This window comes from Salvelinus fontinalis, chromosome 9 (assembly GCF_029448725.1).
Source record: "Salvelinus fontinalis isolate EN_2023a chromosome 9, ASM2944872v1, whole genome shotgun sequence".
Lineage (NCBI taxonomy): Eukaryota > Metazoa > Chordata > Actinopteri > Salmoniformes > Salmonidae > Salvelinus > Salvelinus fontinalis.
The window spans coordinates 41,057,604-41,080,237 of record NC_074673.1 but is presented as its reverse complement, the minus strand read 5'-3'; the positions used below and the strand labels follow the sequence as shown (position 1 = coordinate 41,080,237).

General features: G+C 42.6%; 1 protein-coding gene across 1 annotated transcript in view; it reads left to right on the top strand.

The window, feature by feature from the left end:
• LOC129862609 (anoctamin-10-like) overlaps nt 1–22,280 on the top strand; it is a 28,774-nt gene extending 6,494 nt beyond the window's left edge. The window contains exons 2-13 of the mRNA XM_055934433.1: nt 7,792–7,997; nt 8,371–8,544; nt 14,272–14,412; nt 15,021–15,140; nt 16,705–17,337; nt 17,559–17,614; nt 17,927–18,001; nt 18,232–18,396; nt 18,576–18,767; nt 19,004–19,141; nt 21,233–21,349; nt 21,457–22,280. Of these exons, the coding sequence (XP_055790408.1) occupies nt 7,799–7,997; nt 8,371–8,544; nt 14,272–14,412; nt 15,021–15,140; nt 16,705–17,337; nt 17,559–17,614; nt 17,927–18,001; nt 18,232–18,396; nt 18,576–18,767; nt 19,004–19,141; nt 21,233–21,349; nt 21,457–21,465 (2,019 nt within the window). The 5' untranslated portion in view covers nt 7,792–7,798 and the 3' untranslated portion in view covers nt 21,466–22,280. The remainder of the gene's footprint in view (nt 1–7,791; nt 7,998–8,370; nt 8,545–14,271; nt 14,413–15,020; nt 15,141–16,704; nt 17,338–17,558; nt 17,615–17,926; nt 18,002–18,231; nt 18,397–18,575; nt 18,768–19,003; nt 19,142–21,232; nt 21,350–21,456) is intronic.
• Nucleotides 22,281–22,634: the final 354 nt, after the last annotated feature.

Sequence of the window (22,634 nt, the reverse complement as noted above, 5' to 3'; positions counted from 1 at the left end):
TGTTGTTACACGTGGTCTTCCACTGCGAGGACAATCAGCTGTCCGTCCTGTCTCCCTGTAGCACTTAGCACTTAGTCTTAGGCGTCTCACAGTACGGACATAGCAATTTATTGCCCTGGCCACATCTGTAGTCCTCATGCCTCCTTGCAGCATCCCTAAGGCACGTTCACGCAGATGAGCAGGGACCCTGGGCATCTTTCTTTTGGTGTTTTTCAGAGTCAGTAGAAAGGCCTCTTTAGTATCCTAAGTTTTCAGAACTGTGACCTTAATTGCCTACCGTCTGTAAGCTGTTCGTGTCTTAACGACTGTTCCACAGGTGCATGTTCATTAATTGTTTAATGAATGGTTCATTGAACAAGCATGGGAAACAGTGTTTAAACCCCTTACAATGAAGATCTGTGAAGTTATTTGTATTTTTACGAAATATCTTTGAAAGACAGGGTCCTGAAAAAGGAATGTTTATTTTTTGCTGAGATAATTTCCGAGTTAGACCGAAATTGAAATGGGAGCAAACTACTGTAAAAATAGCTGTGACATTTTTTGTTTGTGTGGGGGGGGAGGGGCAGTAGTCACTCATTTTATTTTACAATCACAAGTGGGGCAACTAATGGGCGGGCCACCACTTCCTAAAACAAACTGTTTGTGATATTGAAATTCAAACAACGACTGTGTGAATAGACTTACAGTGCCTATAGAAAGTCTGGGCTTTGCATATGCATTCAACCCCTTTGTTAAGGTAAGCCTAAATTATTTCAGAAATAAAATGTGGCTTAACAAATCACATAGTTCGTTATTTGGACTCTGTGTGAAATAATAGAGTTTGACATGATTTTTTGAAGGACTAACCCTTCCTCTGTCCCCCATGCATACAACATCTTTAAGGTCCCTCAGTCGAGTGTTGAATTTCAAGCACAGATTCAACTACTAAGACCAGGGAGCTTTTCGAAAGCCAGTGCAGTGATTGGTATATAGGTAAAAATAATAAATTCAGACATTGAATGCATCTTTAAGCATAGTCAAGTTAAACATTATACTGTGGCTGATGTATTAAAGCACTCACACATATCAAAGATGCAGTCATCCTTCTGAACTGAGCTGCAGGACAGGAAGGAAACTGCTGAGGGATGTCACCAAGCCATTGGTGATTTAAAACAGTTACAGAGTTCAATGGCTGTGATGGGAGAAAACCAAGGCTTGATCAACAACATTGTAGTTACTCCACAATAATGACCTAAATGACAGAGAGAAAAGAAATATACAGAATAAAAATATTCCAAAACATGCATGTGTACCAACACTTTGACAGAGTATTTTATGTAAATCATTGACAGAAATTTACAATGAAATCCATTTGAATCCCACTTTGAAACAATAAAATGTGAAGAAATCCAAAGGGGGTGTAGACATTCTATAGGCACTGTATATTTATAACCAACTTTGATTTTGTCAAGTGAAACTACAGATGCTAAATTATGGTTACAAATCATTTTCCAAATCTATTTACTACAATATATTTTTTACTTTTGTTTAGCAATTTTAAATGTCTATGCTACAGAAGAATTTTAGGGCCAAGTGAAGAGAAAAAAATAAAATAAACAGCGATAGGTGGTGATACTTGGATTATTATTTTTTGCATAATAGTACTTCAAAAAGTGACAATATTTCGAGAATAAAGTAGAAATTAAATTGTGAATAAAGCAACGACATTTCGAGAATAAAGTGACAATATTTCGAGAATAAACTCGACATTTTGCGAATAAAGTCTCAATTATGTTTCAAGATTAATGTAGAGATTTGGATAAGTGTCTCCCTGACTGCGTGTTGCTGTGTGTTAGATGACCTGATGAAACTACTGTGTACTTTAGAGTTGGCTTTAGTAAGAATGAAATCCTTGCTCTTTCAGCATATAATAACCATATTATTATAAGTATTAGGACCTGGAAAAGGTTGTGCCACAGATTATTTTCAGGAGGAACCGTGGTTACATACATAGGTAGAGACGGCAGGTTGTGTGTGTATGCAGGTGTGTGTGGGTGGTAAAAAACTGGGTGTCAAAACAAACGTCTATCAATCTAGTGAACTAATACACTCGTTCAAACATGTGTCACTGCGCATTCACGCGCATCAATCTTATTTTTTTTTACGCGCATCAATCTAATAGCTGTCCGTTTCAGATTATAGGCATACACTCTGAAGGCAATGGTGCGTTGTGAGCACGTTACAGTGGGCTAGTGGATGTAAGGGATAGGGCTATCCAACGGCTTCGGGGGAATGAACAACGAACCACGGGTTATACGCTAGTGTCTGTGGGAGGAGGTGTAACTCAAGGACGACTCTTGCATGCACCAACCAGCTAATCTGAGGCACTGTTTGAAAATATTCATGGATGCATTCTCCGTTTCTCGAAATAATCCTTGATCTAAATATCAGCCTATTAGATCAATTATGATAACTTTATAGGCTATAAATAAATAAATAAATAATCACTTATATGACATAACTTGGTTGGTAGCCTAGCATAATATCTCCTTTCACTATTCCATTTTAATTAAATTCAAGGGGCTATATTGGCATGGAAACATGTGTTAACATTGCCAAAGCAAGTGAAGTAGATAATATACAAAAGTGAAATAAAACATCCATCTATCAATCTTCAAGGATGGGAGGAATGAAGGATGCATAGGATATCCCAAAACAGGGCATCGTCTCTGTTATAGGCTATTTATTTAAGTTATTAAGCTAATTTAGGCTACCAGTAGTTCACCTTAGACAGAGGCTAGTGGCTAGACCTGTTAGCTAATTTAACGTTACATTATTATAACCTGTCTCAGACGGGGCTTTGCCTCCCTGGCAAGGTCCATGACACGGTTTTGGGGGCAGCCCTTGATCCCGAAAGGACGTGCAATCCTTCTCCACACCATCCGTGACCTACATTGACAAGATAATAAGCATAGGCCTATGAGGCTACATCATTGGAAGTGTAGCCTACATAAAACACCATGTTATGCACACATTTGTATGTTAACCTTTCATTTCGACATACTTTTGGTAATGTAGTGTATGTGGACACCTGCTAATCAAACATCTCATTCCAAAAATCATGGGCATTAATATGGAGTTGGTTCCCCATTTGTTGCTTTAACAGCCTCCACTCTTCTGGGAAGGCTTTCCACTAGATATTGGAACTTTGCTGCAGGACTTGCTTCATTCAGCCACAGAGCATTATTGAGGTCGGGCACTGATGTTGGGCGATTAAGCCTGGTTTGCAGTGGGCGTTCCAATTCATCCCAAAGGTGTTCGATGGGGTTGAGGTTAGGACTCTGTGCAGTCCTGTCAAGTTCTTGCACACCAATCTCGGCCCCTATGCAAGGGAAGCTAGCGAGCATTTGGCCTCCCTTGATAAAATAAGCATAAAATAATAGCCAATCAGCATTGAGCTAAACTGAGTGAGCTCAACTTTAAATGGTCCTATTTTACCAAAAAATACATAAATAAAAAAGGGAGGCCAGTTTGGATTTGGCTTCACAATCACATCAAAACATATTTGACAGATTTTTTTTTGAATTGTTGCATCTTGTGTCGTTGTCTTCCGGTGGCTAAAATTGTCCCTTTCCTAAATTAGCCATGGATGGAGATAGGGATTTGGACTTGTGATTTTACTTAATTCGTCGTACCGGCCAATGATTATAATGGCGATTCTGAGCCAACCATAAATTGTGCCCCTGGCCTGAGAGAATGGAAGTTCAATGTGTAGCTAGATGTACAGTCGTGGCCAAAGGTTTTGAGAATGACACAAATAAATTTCCACTTCAGTGTCTTTAGATATTTTTGTCAGATGTTACTATGGAATACTGAAGTATAATTACAAGCATTTCATACGTGTCAAAGGCTTTTATTGACAATTACATGAAGTTGATGCAAAGAGTCAATATTTGCAGTGTTGACACTTCTTTTTCAAGACCTCTGCAATCCGCCCTGGCATGCTGTCAATTAACTTCTGGGCCACATCCTGACTGATGGCAGCCCATTCTTACATAATCAATGCTTGGAGTTTATCAGAATTTGTGGGGTTTTGTTTGTCCACCCACCTCTTGAGGATTGACCACAAGTTCTCAATGGGATTAAGGTCTGGGGAGTTTCCTGGCCATGTACCCAAAATATTGATGTTTTGTTCCCCGAGCCACTTAGTTATCACCTTTGCCTTATGGCAAGGTGCTCCATCATGCTGGAAAAGGCGTGTTGTTCGTCACCAAACTGTTCCTGGATGGTTGGGAAAAGTTGCTCTCGGAGGATGTGTTGGTACCATTCTTTACTCATGGCTGTGTTCTTAGGCAAAATTGTGAGTGAGCCCACTTCCTTGGCTGAAAAGCAACCCCACACGTGAATGGTCATAGGATGCTTTACTGTTGGCATGACACAGGACTGATGGTAGCGCTCACCTTGTCTTCTCCAGACAAGCTTTTTTCCAAATGCCCCAAACAATCGGAAAGGGGATTCAGAGAAAATGACTTTACCTCAGTCCTCAGCAGTCCAATCCCTGTACCTTTTGCAGAATATCAGTCTGTCCCTGATGTTTTTCCTGGAGAGAAGTGGCTTCTTTGCTGCCCTTCTTGACACCAGGTCATCCTCCAAAAGTCTTTGCCTCACTGTGCGTGCAGATGCTCTCACACCTGCCTGCTGCCATTCCTGAGCAAGCTCTGTACTGGTGGTGCCACGATCCCGCGGCTGAATCAACTTTAGGAGACGGTCCTGGCGCTTGCTGGACTTTCTTGGGCGCCCCGAAGCCTTCTTCACAACAATTGAACCGCTCTCCTTGAAGTTCTTGATGATCCGATAAATGGTTGATTTAGGTGCAATCTTACTGGCAGCAATATCCTTGCCTGTGAAGCCCTTTTTTTGTGCAAAGCAATGATGACGGCACGTGTTTCCTTGCAGGTAACCATGGTTGACAGAGGAAGAACAATGATTCCAAGCACCACCCTCCTTTTGAAGCTTCCAGTCTGTTATTCAAACTCAATCAGCATGACAGAGTGATCTCCAGCCTTGTCCTCATCAACACTCACACCTGTGTTAACAAGAGAATCACTGACATGATGTCAGCTGGTCCTTTTGTGGCAGGGCTGAAATGCAGTGGAAATGTTTTTTTTGTGATTCAGTTCATTTTCATGGCAAAGGGGGACTTTGCAATTATTCTGATTGCTCTTCATAACATTCTGGAGTATATGCAAATTGCCATCATACAAACTGAGGCAGCAGACTTTGTGAAAAGTAATATTTGTGTCATTCTCAAAACTTTTGGCCACGACTGTAGTAGGCTAACGTTAACAAGCTGCCTCATTGTTGCCAATGAAAGGAAGTTAGGCTAGCGAGCAAGTTTTTAGCCAGGTAACCTAAGACAACAAACACTAAAAGCATGTACTGTATGACAGCCATAGACTGCAATAAAATGCAAATTAATTTCTTAAAAATCATACAATGTGATTTTCTGGATTTTTGTTTTAGATTCCGTCTCTCACAGTTGAAGTGTACCTATGATAAAAATTACAGACCTCTACATGCTTTGTAAGTAGGAAAACCTGCAAAATCTGCAGTGTATCAAATACTTGTTCTCCCCACTGTATGTAGTGGAAAGCTATGATTTTCAGAGTAGGGTGCCGGTTTAAAAGGTGTCCTCTCTTGTGTCTCGTTTGACTTAGAGGCTGTGTGTTTTAGGGATAACATGCCAGGAGTGGTAGACAACACTTAAATCAAATGATAGATGGAAAGAAGCAAAGTCTATCGGTTTTACTGTCGTTTGATGCAGTGATTCTCCCGATTTGGGTATGTGAGATATGCAGTGAGACCATATGCACAGACGCCGCAGCAGTGTTACAGTTGTAAAACGTTTGGACATCTGGCAAGTGTTTGTCGAAGGAATAAATATGTAACTTAGTAGTTAAAGAATCAGATGAAGCATGTTGCTGTAATTGTGATCACGTTCCCGGAGTGCCCTGTAAGGAGGAAGGAAGTCGCAGTAGCTAGGATCAAAGCTTTCCAGCAGGTGTCCTATGTAAGGCAGTGAAAATAGCTAAAGGAGTGAGTAGAGATAGCAGTGGATGAACCACAGTCTGCCATGCAGGAGAAGGATCCCGACACACTAACAGCGAAGGTGGACTTTGTTGCGTTTATAGCGAAAGTGATAAATTGCACTAGTCAAACTAATATAAAATCTATGAAGCTAGACATCATTGTGAAGGCGGCAAATGGATTTCTGGATCTCCAGGACTTTACAGGCGAAAGGTTACAGGAAGTACTGAACCCCCCCCCCCCACCACCACACACACAGTAGTAGCGTGAATTTGGTTAGTGTTTTTGTTAAATCAACAACATATTTTGTTTTGGGGGGACTATTTTTATCCTGTACAGTAGGTGGCGGCAATACACCTTATGAATGTAGTCTGCCAATAAACCTTGAAGAAGAATGGGCCGAAGAGATACGCACCATATATTTGTCTGGGTGAAACCGATACCAGGTGAATTAGGTTCTGGGCATATAATGCAATGTTTGGGGTCAGCTTCTAATAGATACAGTCACCATAAGCATTGACTGTAATACCTTTGCTGTGCAACAACAGCTTTCTTCCTGATCTGTCAGCATGCTCCTTTCTGGTGATCTTACTCCCATCACCTGAATTACAATTACAAAAACATGAATAAAAATGTGCCTATTCAGTCCGAATTAGTTAATGAAACACTAATGTGTCCATGTACAAGCCTATTCTATATCAGCTAAAGTATACCAAAACAACACTACTTTTTCCAGTTACCATCAATAAACATTCAGGGGAACTAGAAAACTCGTTTGGCAAAAAGTGTTCAATAGTCAGTAGCAAGTCTTTAAAAATATATAACTAGCAAATATAGTTTTTCCTATCTAAAATCATTAGCTAGCTACATTGATAAACTAGGCTGATGGTGGGAGTTAGCTCTACCCCAGCAGTTTCAACCTAGCTAGCTAGCTATCTCATCCAACAGGCTTAGTTACGATACAGTGAAACAGAGACCAGACCAGACATCCTGATCATAATCCTATTGTGTTTATGCTAGCTAGCTACCTAATAGCCTTTTTAGAATCTTTATAGATAATATTTTTTTTTTTTCCCCCTCACATATACAGCTGCCTAATTTAGCATGCCAGTTGATAGTACATTACCTAGGATGAATGTAATGTGTGACATTAGTAGCGATATCAAATATTTTTTGCTAATTGTTCTGTGGCCAGGAGACAATGGATAATTAAGTATGATTAAATCTGAAGGAATAATTGATCACATCAGAAAAACGATAGACTAAACTGGAATTACTGAGTCTACCATTACAGATATCCACTGGGAAACCTATATCTAAATATTCATTGGTAGGAAGAAGTTGAGTCCAAATTGGATGTTGGGTATTATATTTATTGAACATTATATAAATACTATAAATTAAAATGGCCAATTGAGGTGCAATCTATTAGTTTAATTTCTCAGATCAAATTATATTTAATCCAAATCATGTTGCAGGAATGCTTATCTTATCTGTTTCTAACTACAGAAACCATCAGAGGTGGTGGGTGTCAAAATCCTCTTTCTTGTGCCTTTTTGAGGAGGAACAACCCTTGTAAATGTGTGGATTACAGAGTGTATAACAGATACAGTAAAATCAAATCAAAATCAAATCAAGTTTATTTTATATAGCCCTTCGTACATCAGCTAATATCTCAAAGTGCTGTACAAAACTCCTTGTCCTTCTCACACTGCCTCTCCACAGGGACGTGATGACGTCGCTGGGGGATAATGGCTCTGTCCAGACACAGACCAAGGTCCTGTCCCAGGACTCATGGACGCAGGTCAGCTGTCCCTGCTGTGTGTCTAAGCAGGTGGAGCCCCTGGTCCTCATCCAGCTGTCAGACAATGTCCAGCCTGTCACCAAGAGGTGGCTCATCTCCCTGATTGAAGCTTCAAAGAGACACGGAGGTGAGAGGTCATGTCGGGTTGTCAGCAGAGGTCTGACTGTTCTTCAGTCTGTGTCGCTTGTTTTGGTCCTGCTGAGTGCTATTAACACATCTGATTCAATTGATTCCCCTGCGCTTGATGATTAGCTTATTGAATCAAGAGTTTAAAAGTAGTGTACCCTCATCCAGTGAATGCTTTATGCATGTGGGTTAAGCCTGACAAAGACTTTTGACTCAAAGTGTTGCACAATACAACTGCGGGGCTATCTCGGTTTATTAGCTAAATTAGCTGTATCATTAAGTACTGGGCTGAAACAAAAGCATGTACATCCTCTAAGATCACTGCAGTAAAGGCAGAAGTATTGAAGTTGACCCTCTCCTCCTCCCTGGACTAGGAGCAGCATTGCTGGCCCACCCTGGAGAGGATGAGTGTGGGGATGTGATCATGGTGTCTGCTCCTCGCTGCACATTCCTCAAAGCCACAGAGGACCTGGGTCTGTGTAAGAAATACCACAATGAAGACATGGTTGCATTCTCCTACCACGACAGAGACAACTTCAGCAACGTTGGTAAGAACGTTGGTAATGGTGGGGGAAAGTAGAGGGAGATTAACAGTATCAGCAGTTGATAACAAGTCATTGAACTTGTTGTGTAGATCTTTAGTACCCAATACACATTCTGTAGGAATAGAGACACACATTCACTGTTGTAAGAGTGTGGTAATATAGCCCAAATTACATATTAAATATATTTAAAAAAAATATATATATTTACATACATACATACATACATACATTAGTACCAGTCAAAAGTTTGGACACCTACTCATTCAAGGTTTTTCTTTATTTTTACTATTTTCTCCATTGTAGAATAATAGTGAAGACATCACAACTATGAAATAACACGTGTAGTAACCAAAAAAGTGTTAAAGAAATACAATTATAACTGTAGCAAATATATATTTCACATTCTTTAAACTAGCCACCCTTTGCCTTGATGACAGCTTTGCACACTCTTGGCATTCTCACAACCAGCTTCACCTGGAATGCTTTTCCAACAGTCTTGAAGGAGTTGCCACGTATGCTGAGCAATTGTTGGCTGCTTTTCCTTCACTCTGCAGTCCAACTCATCCCAAACCATCTAAATTGGGTTGAGATCGGGTGATTGTGGAGACCAGGTCACCTGATGCAGCTCTCCATCACTCTCCTTCTTGGTCAAATAGCCCTTATACAGTCTGGAGGTGTGTTGGGACATTTTCCCTTTAAAAAACAAATGATAGTCCCACTAAGCGCAGACCAGATGGTGTATTGCTGCAGAATGCTGTGGTAGCCATGCTGGATATGTGTGCCTTGAATTCTAAATAAATCACAGTGTCACCAGCAAAGCACCCCCACACCATCACACCTCCTCCATGTTTCATGGTGGGAACCACACATGTAGAGATTCCGTTCACCTATTCTGCGTCTCACAAAGACATGGCGGTTGGAACTAAAAATCTCAAATTTGGACTCATCAGAACAAAGGACAGATTTCCACCGGTCTAATGTCCATTGCTCGTGTTTCTTGGCCAAAGCAAGTCTCTTCTTCTTATAGGTGACTTTAGTACATAGTGGTTTCTTTGCAGCAATTCGACCATGAAGGCCTGATTCACACAGTCTCCTCTGAACTGTTGATGTTGAGATGTGTGTGTTACTTGAAGGAGGCTGGTAACTCTAATGAACAGCAGAGGTAACTCTGGGTCTTCCTTTCCTGTGGCGGTCCTCATGAGAGCCGGTTTCATCATAGCGCTTGAGGGTTTTTCCGACTGCACTTGAAGAAACTTACAAAGTTCTTGAACTTTTCCGTATTGACTGACCTTCATGTCGTAAAGTAATAATGGACTGTTGTTTCTCTTTGCGTATTTGAGCTGTTCTTGCCATAATATGGACTTGGTCTTTTACCAAATAGGGCTATCTTCTGTATACCACCCCTACCTTGTCACAACACAGCTGATTGGCTCAAACACATTGAGGAAAGAAATTCCACAAATTAACTTTTAACAAGGCACACCTGTTAATTGAAATGCATTCAAATCAAAGTTTATATGTCACGTGCGCCGAATACAAAAGGTGTAGTAGACCTTACAGTGAAATTCTTACTTACAGGCCCTAACCAACAGTGCAATTTTTAAGTAAAAAATAGGTAGTAGGTGAACAATAGACAAGTAAAGAAATAAAAACCACATTAAAAAGACTGAAAAGAACAGTAGCGAGGCTATATAAAGGCACCGGTTAGTCGGGCTAATTGAGGCAATATGTACATGTAGGTATAGTTAAAGTGACTATGCATATATGATAAACAGAGTAGCAGCAGCGTAAAAGAGGGGTTGGCGGGACACAATGCACACAGTCCGGGTAACCAATGTGCGGGGGCACCGGTTAGTCGGGCTAATTGAGGTAATATGTACATGAAAGTATAGTTAGTGACTATGCATAGATGATAAACAGAGTAACAGCAGCGTAAAAATGGGATTGGGGGGGACGGGGACACACACAATGCAAATAGTCCTGGTAGCCATTTGATTCCCTGTTCAGGAGTCTTATGGCTTGGGGGTAAAAGCTGTTGAGAAGCCTTTTGGTCCTAGACTTGGCGCTCTGGTACCGCTTGCCTTGCGGTAGCAGAGAGAACAATCTATGACTAGGGTGGCTGGAGTCTTTGACAATTTTTAGGGCCTTCCTCTGACCCTGACAAGTGTAGAGGTCCTGGATGGCAGGCAGCTTAGCCCCTGTGATATACTGGGCCGTACACACTACCCTCTGTAGTGCCTTTGCGGTCGGAGGCCGAGCAATTGCCGTACCAGGCAGTGATGCAACCAGTCAGGATGCTCTCGATGGTGCAGCTGTAGAACCTTCCAGGTGACAACCTCATGAAGCTAGTTGAGAGAATGCCAAGGGTGTTTAAAGCTGTCATGAAGGCAAAGGGTGGCTACTTTGAAGAATCTCAAATCTAAAATATATTTTGATTTGTTTAACACTTTTTGTGGTTACTACATGATTCCATATGTGTTATTTCATAGTTTTGATGTGTTCACTATTGTTCGACAACATGTCCATATATATATATATAGTGTTGGTCAGAAGTTTACATACACTTAGGTTGGAGTCATTAAAACTCGTTTTCAACCACTTCACACATTTCTTGTTAACAAACTATAGTTTTGCCAAGTCGGTTAGGACATCTACTTTGTGCATGACAATGTAATTTTTCCAACAATTGTTTACAGATTTCACTTCTAATTCACTGTATCACAATGCCAGTGGGTCAGAAGTTTACATACACTAAGTTGACTGTGTCTTTAAACAGCTTGGAAAAGTCCATAAAATTTTGTCATGGCTTTAGAAGCTTCTGATAGGCTAATTGACATAATTTGAGTCAATTGGAGGTGTACCTGTGGATGTATTTCAAGGCCTACCTTCAAACTCAGTGCCTCTTTGCTTGACATCATGGGAAAATCAAAAGAAATCAACCAAGACCTCCACAAGTTTGGATCATCCTTGGGAGCAATTTCCAAACGCCTGAAGGTACCACGTTCATCTGTACAAACAATAGTACACAAGTATAAACACCATTGGACCACACAGCCGTCATACCGCTCAGGAAGGAGACACGTTCTGTCTCCTAGAGATGAACGTACTTTGGTGCGAAAAGAGCAAATCAATCCCAGAACAACAGCAAAGGACCTTGTGAAGATGCTGGAGGAAAACAGGTACAAAAGTATCTATATCCACAGTAAAACGAGTCCTTTATCAACATAACCTGAAAGGCCACTCAGCAAGGAAGAGGCCACTGCTCCAAAACTGCCATAAAAAAAAGACAGACTACGGTTTGCAACTGCACATGGGGACAAAGATCATACTTTTTGGAGAAATATCCGCTGGTCTGATGAAACAAAAATAACTATTTTTGCCATAATGTCCATCGTTATGTTTGGAGGAAAAAGGGGGACGCTTGCAAGCCGAAGAACACCATCCCAACCGTGAAGCACGCAGCATCATGTTGTGGGAGTGCTTTGCTGCAGGAGGGACTGGTGCACTTCACAAAATAGATGGCATCATGAGGAGGTGAAATTATGTAGATATGTCTTGAGATGTTGCTTCAATATAAGTCAGGAAGTTAAAGCTTGGTCGCAAATGGGTTTTCCAAATGGACAATGACCCCAAGCATACTTCCAAAGTTGTGGCAAAATGGCTTAAGGACAACAAAGCCCTGACCTCAATCCTATAGAAAATTTGTTGGCAGAACTGAAAAAGCTTGTGCGAGCAAGGAGGCCTGACTCAGTTGCACCAGCTGTGTCAGGAGGAATGGACCAAAATTCACCCAACTTATTTGGGGGAAGCTTGTGGAAGGCTGCCTGAAACGTTTGACCCAAGTTAAACAATTTAAAGGCAATGCTACCAAATACTAACTGAGTGTATGTAAACTTCTGACCCACTGGGAATGTGATGAAAGAAATAAAAGCTGAAATAAATAACTACTATTATTCTGACATTTCACATTCTTAAAATAGAGTGGTGATCCCAACTGACCTAAGACAGGGAATGTTTACTGGGATTAAATGTCAGGTATTGTGAATAACTGAGTTTAAATGTATTTGGCTAAGGTGTATGTAAACTTCCGACTTCAACTGTATATACACACACATATATACATATAAACACCCACACACCAGTTCAAAATTTTGTGGTCACTTAGAAATGTCCTGATTTATTGTCCATTAAAATAACATCAAATTGATCAGAAATACAGTGTAGACATTGTTAATGTTGTAAATGACTATTGTAGCTGAGACAGCTGATTTTTGTAGGCCCATTATCAGCAACCATCACTCCTGTGTTCCAATGGCACGTTGTGTTAGCTAATCCAAGTTTATCATTTTAAAAGGCAAATTGATCATTAGAAAACCCTTTTGCAATTATGTTAGCAGAGCTGAAAATGGTTGTTCTGATTAAAGAAGCAATAAAACTGGCCTTCTTTAGACTAGTTGAGTATCTGGAGCATCAGCATTTGTGGGTTCGATTACAGGCTCAAAATGGCCAGAAACAAAGACCTTTCTTCTGAAACTCGTCAGTCTCTTCTTGTTCTGAGAAATTACGGCTATTCCATGCGAGGAATTGCCAAGAAACTGAAGATCTCGTACAACGCTGTGTACTACTCCCTTCACAGAACAGCGCAAACTGACTCTAACCAGAATAGAAAGAGGAGTGGGAGGCCCCGGTGCACAACTGAGCGAGAGGACAAGTACAGTAGAGTGTCTAGTTTGAGAAACAGACGCCTCACAAGACCTCAACTGGCAGCTTCATTGAAGAGTACCCGCAAAACACCAGTCTCAACGTCAACAGTGAAGAGGCGACTCCGGGATGCTGGCCTTCTAGGCAGAGTGCCTCTGTCCAGTGTGTGTTCTTTTGCCATCTTAATCTTTTCTTTTTATTGGCCAGTCTGAGATAAGGCTTTTTCTTTGCAGTGGGTGCGAGACACTGTGGCTTGTAGGCCTCTCCAGGTTTCGCACCCATGCATGAAAAAAGCAACGTACAAGGTTTTCCTGGAAGAAAACTTGCTTCCTTCTGCTTTGACAATGTTCCCCAACTCTGAGGATTGGTTTTTCCAGCAGGACAATGCTCCATGCCACACAGCCAGGTCAATCAAGGTGTGGATGGAGGACCACCAGATCAAGACCCTTTCATGGCCAGCCCAATCGCCAGACCTGAACCCCATTGAAAACCTCTGGAATGTGATCAATAGGATGATGGATGGTCACAAGCCATCAAACAAAGCCGAGCTGCTTGAATTTTTGTGCCAGGAGTAGCATGTCACCCAACATCAATATGAAAGACTGGCGGAGAGCATGCCAAGACGTATGAAAGCTGTGATTGAAAATCAGCGTTTTTCCACCAAATATTGATTTCTGAACTTAAGTTAAAACATTAGTATTGTGTAAAAATGAATATGAACTTATTTTATTTGCATTATTTGAGGTCTGACAACACTGCATCTTTTTTGTTATTTTGACATTGTCAATTTATACAAATACTAGCTCTAAATGACACTATTTTTATCTGGAATTTGGGAGAAATGTTGTCAGTAGTTTTTAGAATAAAACAAAAATGTTAATTGTACCCAAACACATACCTAAAAATAGTAAAATAATAATTTTGCAGTGGTCTCTTAATTTTTTCCAGAACTGTGTGTGTGTGTGTATATATTATTATATATACACACACACGACAATCTTGATTGACGCCTGTCCTCTGTGTTACCAGATGACATGCAGGAGTTCCTGACGCTAGCGGAGCGTCAGTACATAGTCAAGAATGAGCTGGACTCTCTACAGGCCCAGAAGAAGCAGAGAATCCCTGGAGTCCTAGAGGCTCCAGGGGTCCTGGAGGCCTGGGAGAACATATGTGAGTCTTTACATGTGCGTGTGTGTGTTTAGGTATGTGAATAGAGTGATATACTATAAAATGGGGATGTTGGGTGATTCCTCATGAAACTAGATAAAAAAATGACTGATTTGGGGTATTTTCACTAAATATTATCCATATAAAGGTCCTTCAATAGGAAGGATTGTTGACATGTACTTGACATTTGTATCTTCATGCATAATTGAGAAATTATTAATTGAAGTTGGAATATGTGACATTTGGCATTACCCAGGCCTCCATTAAGACTCCACAATGTGCTGCAAAGTAGGTGCTACAAAGCAAAAGTTGGTATCATATGAAGCTTTATCACTTGCTCTGTAATATGAGTAGTATTGTTTGTGCGCATGTCTGCTATTCGGTTTACCTCAGCATGTTCTGTCCTCTGGTCATGATCTTGCTTAGCTAAGCTGTTCTGCAGCAGAGCAGAGCACCACCTCTGGCTGATTATTTCTGTGCTCTCTCCGGTCCTCTGTCACTGCTCTGTGATCTGCACTGTCCCTTAACTTATTCTGCCAAGCTTCTGGCTATGTTACCTCCTGTATGTGTAATAATGTTAGTAGCCCACCTGTCCTGTCTCTGTGCTGTAGGTCAGAAGCTGGTGAGGGCAGGAGTGATAAAGGACATCTTCCCTCTACATAACCAGCAGAGACTGAATGACCTCGGCAGAAGTTGGTACTATAAGAAGCAGATATGGGGACAGCCTCTCGGTAAACAACAACATACAGTAAAGCAAACACAAAATAGTTATACTGTATTCACCCACACACTAGAGCTGGGATGATAAACCAAAAATTACAGACACAGACACTGCCTTCCTACTATGTCGGTGATTTTGCTACACAACGTTCCTGTAGATGGTGCTAATACCATTATTTGGTCAACAGCAATAGTCTATGCATTATGTTTATTCTTGCTTTGAAAGTATCTGCCTGTCCCTGTTTTGCTGACTCTCATTCCCATCTCCCCACTGTGAGGTCATCAATCGACAAGATAATTGGAAAAAACATGCTTATTTTATTTCATAATATACATCATTTAAAACAGCCAAGTTCTATTCATAACGGTATTCCGTTGGCAAGAGACAGACATTCCATAAATACTAGGAATAGATTGTCCACCGCCTATGCGTTATCCAGACAGAAAATTTAGATTTAGAGCAATAAAGGAATGGAATTAATTAACTGGGCAAACGGGAACCTTTCAATATATAAATTTAAACATTTTAAAACCATTTAAATACATAGAAATGTTGTGGGACTATAGTAGATGAAGAATCAATATTTTTTAGATTGAGTATTTATTGGGTCATTGTTAGTATATTATGTATGTTTGTAATAGTGTGTTATATGTGAAAATGTGTTCGTATTATAAATTGTATTTTAATGTTTAAGGACTCTTGGAAGATTAGTCCAAATGGGGACTTAAAGATATCCAAATCAAATCAAATCCCCACTGTGAGGAGGTAGAGATGCATTCTGAGAAGCACAAGCATATGACCTTTGCTCAAAATGGTATTGTGAGAAATACAGTTTAAAGCAACTCGTGTTGTTCTAGTTACAGAAAGGAGTCACAGCTTTCTGTGAGTAGATCATGTATTTCCCACCTCTTAATATTGAGGTTATGGCACCACTTTACAAGTGGAACTGTAGCTTAGGCATAGCGGTGAAAGGTTTTTGTAGGACATTAGACTACATTTACTGAGCCTACATGTACTGAGCCTATATTTACTGAGCCTACATGGCTCATATTTAGAGTTAGCAATCTAGCTAAGTGTTTTGAGTTCCCACTTCCTCAGGTGCTGAAGAATACAGCCATGAGGCCAATATGCAAAGATGTTGTCAAATTCTCTGAAGAATTCTGACAGGTTGCACATCAAAATCTCAAATCATGCATTTCCTGGATGTGTTAGATGAAATAGCTTACTGTTTTAATCATAGGCTACCATCTCAGTTGTTTTAATATGGCACTGACAAATTGTCTAGTGCCATACCACTAATGTAAAGTAACTGTCCATTGACATTTTTTTATTATTGTTGTATATTGTTGTTATTGGGCAAAATAGGGCAAAAAAAACATTCGCGATATTACTTTTTACCCATATTGCCTAGCCCCTCCCGGATGTTTTTTTATTGTAATTTATTGCTGATTTATTATTATCGCAAAAAATGTGTGAATTTATTGTGATATGGATTTTTATCCATATCTCCCAGCTCTAACACACACACACATTTGCTCCTTTGTCCTGCTAATGATTGCTCTCTTCCTGTGCAGATGCAATACAATCATATTTTGGAAGCACCGTGGCGTTTTACTTCAGCTTTCTAGACTTCTACACCTGGGCCCTGGTTCCCCCTGCCTTCCTGGGCCTGGTCCTGACCTTTCTGCTGCCTGGAGGTGGTGGGGTGGTGAAGGAGCAGGCCGTGGAGGGGGTGATGGAGGAGGACGACGATGGCCCCTCGGTCAGTGGTCACATGGTACAGGCTGTATTCAGCATGCTGTGGTCCACGCTGTTCATCGAATTGTGGAAGCGCCGGAGCTCCTCCCTCTCCCACCGCTGGGGCACACTGAACCTGGCTGAGCGCTTTGCCGGGCCCCGCCCTGGCTTCCACGGTACCCTGGGGCTCAACCCTGAAACAGGTCGTCTGGAGCCCCTGTTCCCGGAGTGGCAGAGGCAGCTGCGTGTAGGACTGGTGTCATTGCCCCTAGTGGGGCTGTTCCTGGGACTGGTGGTGCTGGGGATGACAGGCTTCTACCACGGAGAGGCCCTGGTACAGGGCTTCCATCAGGACAGCGGCTCCCTGTTCTCTGGAGCTCTGCTCTACCTACCCTCCATGGCCCACATTGTCTACACCAACATGCTGGGGAATGTGTACCACTCTGTGGCCATGCAACTCACCGAGTGGGGTAAGAGAGGGCACTGGGCAATGGGGAGGGAGAGAGAATAAGTGTGAGGTTGATGAATAATTGCAGTAGGGGTTAGAATGTTTGGGAACACAGAGCTAAGTTCACCAAAGAGCAGATTCATAGAATAATAGAGAATGCAATTGAATGCAAAGTGTTACAGTTTGTGTGTGATAACTGATCCACTGAAGTCCACTGAAAATCTGTCTGATTTCCCCACATAGAAAACCACCGAGAGGAGTCCTCTTTCCAGAACCATCATACCACCAAAGTCCTCCTGGTCAGTCAGTCTTCCTTCCCCATCTATCAGTCTATCATCCTCCTCCTCCCAGGAGAAAGGTAGCATAGCTGTTAAAAGGGCCAGTAAATGAAAGGTAGCTGGATTGAATCCAGGAGCCGACTAAGTGCTACATCTGTTGTTGTGCCCTTGAGTAAGGCATTTAGCCTGTAAATTGCTCTGGATAGGAGCTAGGAGGAGATAGTATCAGCTGTTTTTTTATAAGCAGATGTGGGAGGCAAATCAGATACAGGATCTGTAGTCATGCCTCCAGAGATATTTATTGAAGCCAACATCTCCCTTTCTCATTTTCAGTTTACTTTCTTCAACAACTTTGCTGTGCTCTTCCACATTGCCTTTTACAAACAGGACCTACCACTGCTACGCAAGGTAAGAGATTTCAGCTGGGCAGCAATGTTTGTCTATGGCCGGAGGAAAAGTTATACAATGTGGAAATACCTCATTTTAAAGGGTAGATGGATCTCAAATAGATTGTTTTCTTGAGCTCTACAACAGAACAGATCACGTTTTCTCTGTGCACTGTGTAGTAATTGATCCCAGAGAGAGTGTGTATACAGTATGTAACTATTTATGTTTGTTTACTATCGATTTTTGCACAGAGACTTGCCTCTATGCTAATTGGGAACCAGCTGATGAACCAGTGTACAGAGGTGGTGGTGCCATTTATAGTCGACCGATTCCTCAGTGCTGCCCATAAGAAAGAGCAGGAGGACGACCTAGAGGTGGACAAACTCAGAGCCCAGAGAAGCCTTCCTCCTTTTCCAGTAAGTCCATGTAAAATGTTTTTTTTTCATCTTCTATTTCTCTTCATTGTGCTCATCTGCCTTGGTTTCCTTGCATCTGTGCCTTAAGGGGTAGAATCAGGGTTGGGTGTATTTGCATATGTACTGTATGTTTGGTGTATATTTGTTTTAGTGTTATTGCGTCTGTTGCTATGTTTCAGGGCCTGTTTGCGGAGTACATTGAATTGCTGCTGCAGTTTGGGTATTTGAGTCTGTTCTCCTGTGTGTACCCGCTCACCGCCGTCCTCCTGCTCCTCAACAACATCACAGAGATCCGAGGGGATGCCTACAAGATTTGCAAACTGTTCCGCAAGCCATTCTCTGCCCCAGTGTCCAATATGGGGGTGTGGCAGGTCAGTAGGGTTTTGGGCGATGTGAGAATTTGAACAAACAGAGAGGGCATTTTTAATGCAGACAGAAATGTGTTATGAAGCTAAATCTGGTAAATAAATAAATGTGAGCAACGTGTAGTGGTTAATGTTATTTCCTAATCAGTGCCCATCTATGCCCCTGTGTACATTTGCATGTATTTTTTCCTGTCCTTGTATGTACCTGTAACCATATTATTGTATGCCTGTGTATGTTTCAGACAGCGTTTGAGGTTCTGGGCTTTGTCTCAGTCATGTCTAACTGCTGGCTGCTGCTGCTGTCCCCTCGCGTCCAGGAGTTCTGTCTGGAGGGAGGGATCAGCGGAAAGAATATCATACTCGTCGCCATCCTGGTTGAGGTACAGTATGAGGGAGGGGAGTTAGGTTTGGGAAGCCTTCCTGGTGGAGGTACAGTATGAGGGAGGGGAGTTAGGTTTGGGGAGCCTTCCTGGTGGAGGTACAGTATGAGGGAGGGGAGTTAGGTTTGGGAAGCCTTCCTGGTGGAGGTACAGTATGAGGGAGGGGAGTTAGGTTTGGGGAGCCTTCCTGGTGGAGGTACAGTATGAGGGAGGGGAGTTAGGTTTGGGAAGCCTTCCTGGTGGAGGTACAGTATGAGGGAGGGGAGTTAGGTTTGGGGAGCCTTCCTGGTGGAGGTACAGTATGAGGGAGGGGAGTAAGGTTTGGGGAGCCTTCCTGGTGGAGGTACAGTATGAGGGAGGGGAGTAAGGTTTGGGGAGCCTTCCTGGTGGAGGTACAGTATGAGGGAGGGGAGTTAGGTTTGGGGAGCCTTCCTGGTGGAGGTACAGTATGAGGGAGGGGAGTTAGGTTTGGGGAGCCTTCCTGGTGGAGGTACAGTATGAGGGAGGGGAGTAAGGTTTGGGGAGCCTTCCTGGTGGAGGTACAGTATGAGGGAGGGGTTAGGTTTGGGGAGCCTTCCTGGTGGAGGTACAGTATGAGGGAGGGGTTAGGTTTGGGGAGCCTTCCTGGTGGAGGTACAGTATGAGGGAGGGGAGTTAGGTTTGGGGAGCCTTCCTGGTGGAGGTACAGTATGAGGGAGGGGAGTTAGGTTTGGGAAGCCTTCCTGGTGGAGGTACAGTATGAGGGAGGGGAGTTAGGTTTGGGGAGCCATCCTGGTGGAGGTACAGTATGAGGGAGGGGTTAGGTTTGGGGAGCCTTCCTGGTGGAGGTACAGTATGAGGGAGGGGAGTAAGGTTTGGGGAGCCTTCCTGGTGGAGGTACAGTATGAGGGAGGGGTTAGGTTTGGGGAGCCTTCCTGGTGGAGGTACAGTATGAGGGAGGGGAGTTAGGTTTGGGAAGCCTTCCTGGTGGAGGTACAGTATGAGGGAGGGGAGTAAGGTTTGGGAAGCCTTCCTGGTGGAGGTACAGTATGAGGGAGGGGAGTTAGGTTTGGGGAGCCTTCCTGGTGGAGGTACAGTATGAGGGAGGGGAGTTAGGTTTGGGGAGCCTTCCTGGTGGAGGTACAGTATGAGGGAGGGGAGTTAGGTTTGGGGAGCCTTCCTGGTGGAGGTACAGTATGAGGGAGGGGAGTTAGGTTTGGGGAGCCTTCCTGGTGGAGGTACAGTATGAGGGAGGGGAGTTAGGTTTGGGGAGCCTTCCTGGTGGAGGTACAGTATGAGGGAGGGGAGTTAGGTTTGGGGAGGCTTCCTGGTGGAGGTACAGTATGAGGGAGGGGAGTTAGGTTTGGGGAGCCTTCCTGGTGGAGGTACAGTATGAGGGAGGGGAGTTAGGTTTGGGGAGCCTTCCTGGTGGAGGTACAGTATGAGGGAGGGGAGTTAGGTTTGGGAAGCCTTCCTGGTGGAGGTACAGTATGAGGGAGGGGAGTAAGGTTTGGGGAGCCTTCCTGGTGGAGGTACAGTATGAGGGAGGGGAGTTAGGTTTGGGGAGCCTTCCTGGTGGAGGTACAGTATGAGGGAGGGGAGTAAGGTTTGGGGAGCCTTCCTGGTGGAGGTACAGTATGAGGGAGGGGAGTTAGGTTTGGGGAGCCTTCCTGGTGGAGGTACAGTATGAGGGAGGGGAGTTAGGTTTGGGAAGCCTTCCTGGTGGAGGTACAGTATGAGGGAGGGGAGTTAGGTTTGGGAAGCCTTCCTGGTGGAGGTACAGTATGAGGGAGGGGAGTTAGGTTTGAGGAGCCTTCCTGGTGGAGGTACAGTATCTTGTTCATAACAGTACAGTATATGGTTCATAACAATTGTCTTATTTACAGAATGTTACAGTGTCATCATCTGCCCAACCAACATAGGTGAGGGTAGCAGGTAGCCTAGTGGTTAAGAACATTGGGCCAGTAACCAACAGGTTGCTGGTCTGAATCCCCGAGCGGACTAGGTGAAAAACCTGCCGATGTGCCCATGAGCAAGGCACGTAACCCTAATTGCTCCTTTAAGTTTCTCTGGATAAGAGCATCTGCTAAATGACTAAAATGTGTTTGTCAGCATGTCCTGATCCTGGTCAAGATGATTCTAGCCTTTATGATCCCAGATGAGCCTGACTGGGTCAGAATCAAGAGGGAACAAATCGAGTTTAACTCTATGCAAGCTCTAGGGCAGCAGGTAAGAATGATCTAATCAAGAATAAGCACTAATAATATAGAAAATCCCTGTCAGTTACTGGAACAACCTGGCATCTGACAATCAAACATCTCCTTTTGATCCTACAGAAGCTATGAAGCCCCTGTGGGAGAGTGAGTGTCCTGTTGCCCTTCAAGTGGTGGTCTGGACTAGGGGGCTCATTAGAATTAGCTGCCATAACGAGGACGGACAGAAGGATATAAAGACACGTCTGTTTGGCCTGTGAACTTAAACCCTGGAGCCAGCCAGTCTGAGAAGCTCTCTCAGTTTCTCCCTCTGAAGGACTGCCTCTCCAGGCATAAATACAGTTCAGAAAGGAAACACTAGGTATTCGTTTAACCATTTATTAGAGAATATGAACAGTACAATAGGTCTTGGCAATAGGCTCTGCTCCTTCAGGGTAGCTCACTGTCAGAGCAAAGCGTAAACATATAATAACTACAGGTGTGCTATACCAATCCACCTGCAGGAAGGAAAACAGAACTAATCAGGTGGAGGTTGGGGTGGTGGAGGTTTTGGTGGTGGTGGGTAGCAAGAAAAACAAATGCATACTAGCAGGTGCAGCAAGCGGCGGCAGGCGATGTGTGAGCAGAACCTGGTCAGCTTAAATAGACCGCCATATTAAGGTAGGAAGTGTTGTTAGCATCTGGTTGTTGCAGTCTCAGCTGATGCAGAAACTCAGGTTTTAATTCTGAACCTGCTTTGCTTTATAAGTAATGTTAGATACTAGAGGCAGGGGCCAGGGACTGAAGCGAAACCCAATGAAGAGCTAGGTGTGTTGTTCATTGTTTTAATGTAGCTTTGCAGCTTCAGCTTAGGTGTCAGATTTCTTGAAATACTGGGTAGCTTTGGACTTTGTGTGTGGCACATACTATGCAAGTTTTTAATTTGCTATAAATATTTATTCATTTTCTCCAGTGGTTTACGTACTTTCACATAATGAGTGTTACATTGTACGCTTCACGCACATCACAAACCTACTAAAATCCAATTATAAATTATTTGAAGATTTTGCAAATGTTAAAACATAAGGATTAATGATTAACTTGATTTTGGAATACATACTATATTCATATGTATCTTTTAAAATGGAAGATGTAGAAGAGATGCTGTGTTGGATGAGAGGAGATAGTTATGTTCAGCCAAATAAAATAAACATCCCAAATCATCACACTTCACTGTAGGCTATTTCTCTTTCTTGCTCTAGTCGGGAAAAAACGAAGTTTAATTTGTGCATTTTTATCGTTTGACCTGTTAAAAAGCGAAA